Here is a 1,452-nt window from a genome sequence, read left to right as displayed (position 1 = left end):
AGATCCCAGGTTTCTGCAGCAGGAGGATCCCAGGCATGCAGTGCTATCTTCCACAGCTTGATCTGCCGGTCCCAGGACCTGCGGCTGTACTTCTTGAACTTGTTGGGAGTTGTAGGGTGAACCCCTGGAAGTCGCTGGCTCCTGGAAACACACAGTGACATTTGTTATTTCAGAGCATAAGGAGCGCTTTCCTTAAAAAGAATCCTTACTCCATCAGGTCACACAACCATCACTGGTCTTATAAATAAAATGGTCATATATTTAAACACGTTACTGAAATAAGATTTACCAAAAATAAATCACAAAAGCAACAACAAAACAACAAACCATAATGTGCTGAGTCAGACTGGAGGCTCATCCAGTCCAGCACTCTGACAGCTGCCAAAAGCAGAACCCCACTGCCCATGAACAAAGATGAAACAGAAGCATAACTCATACTGCTTCTATATTATCCTAACCTCCAGCTCCTTCTACTTTACATTTCCTGAGTCAAGTGCAGCTTCTTTTATTTAGTATTGTATTCAGTCTGTTGAGGATGGAGTTACCTTCCTCCCCAGCAGTCCCTCTAGTGCTGTGTTTTGCATTAATTGCTAAAACAGTGCTGATAAACACACTGGTTTTAGGGTTTTGAACAGTGCTTGCACAGCTTCAAGGCCTTCTCCTTTCCCCATCCCACAGACACTAAGGTGAAAGTGAACACTAAGTTGAGAGGGAACAGTGCTGGGACAGCTGACTCAAATTACCCAGAGATATCACACATCATATAATGGCACACTCAGCAGAAAAATCCACAGGAAGAATTTCAAGAGAATTAAGGTTCTGTGCTATTCTACACACACAAACACCCATCAGGAACCATTAAGTGTTTACCTGGAAATCTGCAACACAGGGTAACTTACTTTGGAACTTCTTTAATGTATCTGTCATATGCCAGGGTATTCTTGCCAAAATTGATCTGTTTTTGTCTTCTCCTCAGGACCACCTCATCAGTTTCCCTTTCAGCTGGATTGGCAGAGTTGCTTGAAACAGAATTTGAAAATAAAAATTAAGTTGAAAGCAAACTTAATAGCTTTATAGGAATTTACATAAACACATATTCTAGAACTGCCCTGTATTCGTAATGACAGACAGTGAGCACATCTAGTTCACAGAAGTGAAATCTGAATCAAATCTGAATCTCAAATAATCACACAAGTAACTTTTGAGATAAAGCTTTTCAATGCTAGTCCCTCCCTAAGGCATCCTTCAGGCTTGATATGAAACAGCCTGTCTGTGGTTTCAAGTCTTCATCAATGCATGTGGAACGAGCCACAGATCATCAGATGGCTTTTGCTAAAACCAATGTAACAATAAGCAGCAATAGCTCAATACCTACTTTGTCATTTTTTTATTTGATGTCCTCATTGTTTTGCCTTCTTCAGTTCTACCTTCCCAGCTGGGGCAACTGGAAAG

The 1,452-nt window shown here is 41.2% G+C and overlaps 1 protein-coding gene across 1 annotated transcript; it reads right to left on the bottom strand.

Annotated features, from left to right (window-relative positions):
• Positions 1-5: 5 nt before the first annotated feature.
• Positions 6-1,446, bottom strand: LOC115948646 (histone RNA hairpin-binding protein-like; the record flags this gene model as incomplete). Its single annotated transcript, XM_031062719.1, has 3 exons — positions 1,376-1,446; positions 900-1,031; positions 6-141 (listed from the first exon to the last, which is right to left on the bottom strand). Coding segments are annotated over exons 1-3 (297 nt in total), but the record flags the coding sequence as incomplete, so codon positions are not given.
• Between the last annotated feature and the right edge of the window lie 6 nt (positions 1,447-1,452).

The sequence above is a fragment of the Geospiza fortis genome, unplaced genomic scaffold (assembly GCF_000277835.1).
Source record: "Geospiza fortis unplaced genomic scaffold, GeoFor_1.0 scaffold730, whole genome shotgun sequence".
NCBI classification, from domain to species: domain Eukaryota; kingdom Metazoa; phylum Chordata; class Aves; order Passeriformes; family Thraupidae; genus Geospiza; species Geospiza fortis.
The sequence above is the reverse complement of the archived record's forward strand: the minus strand, read 5'-3'. Positions and strand labels throughout refer to the sequence as shown.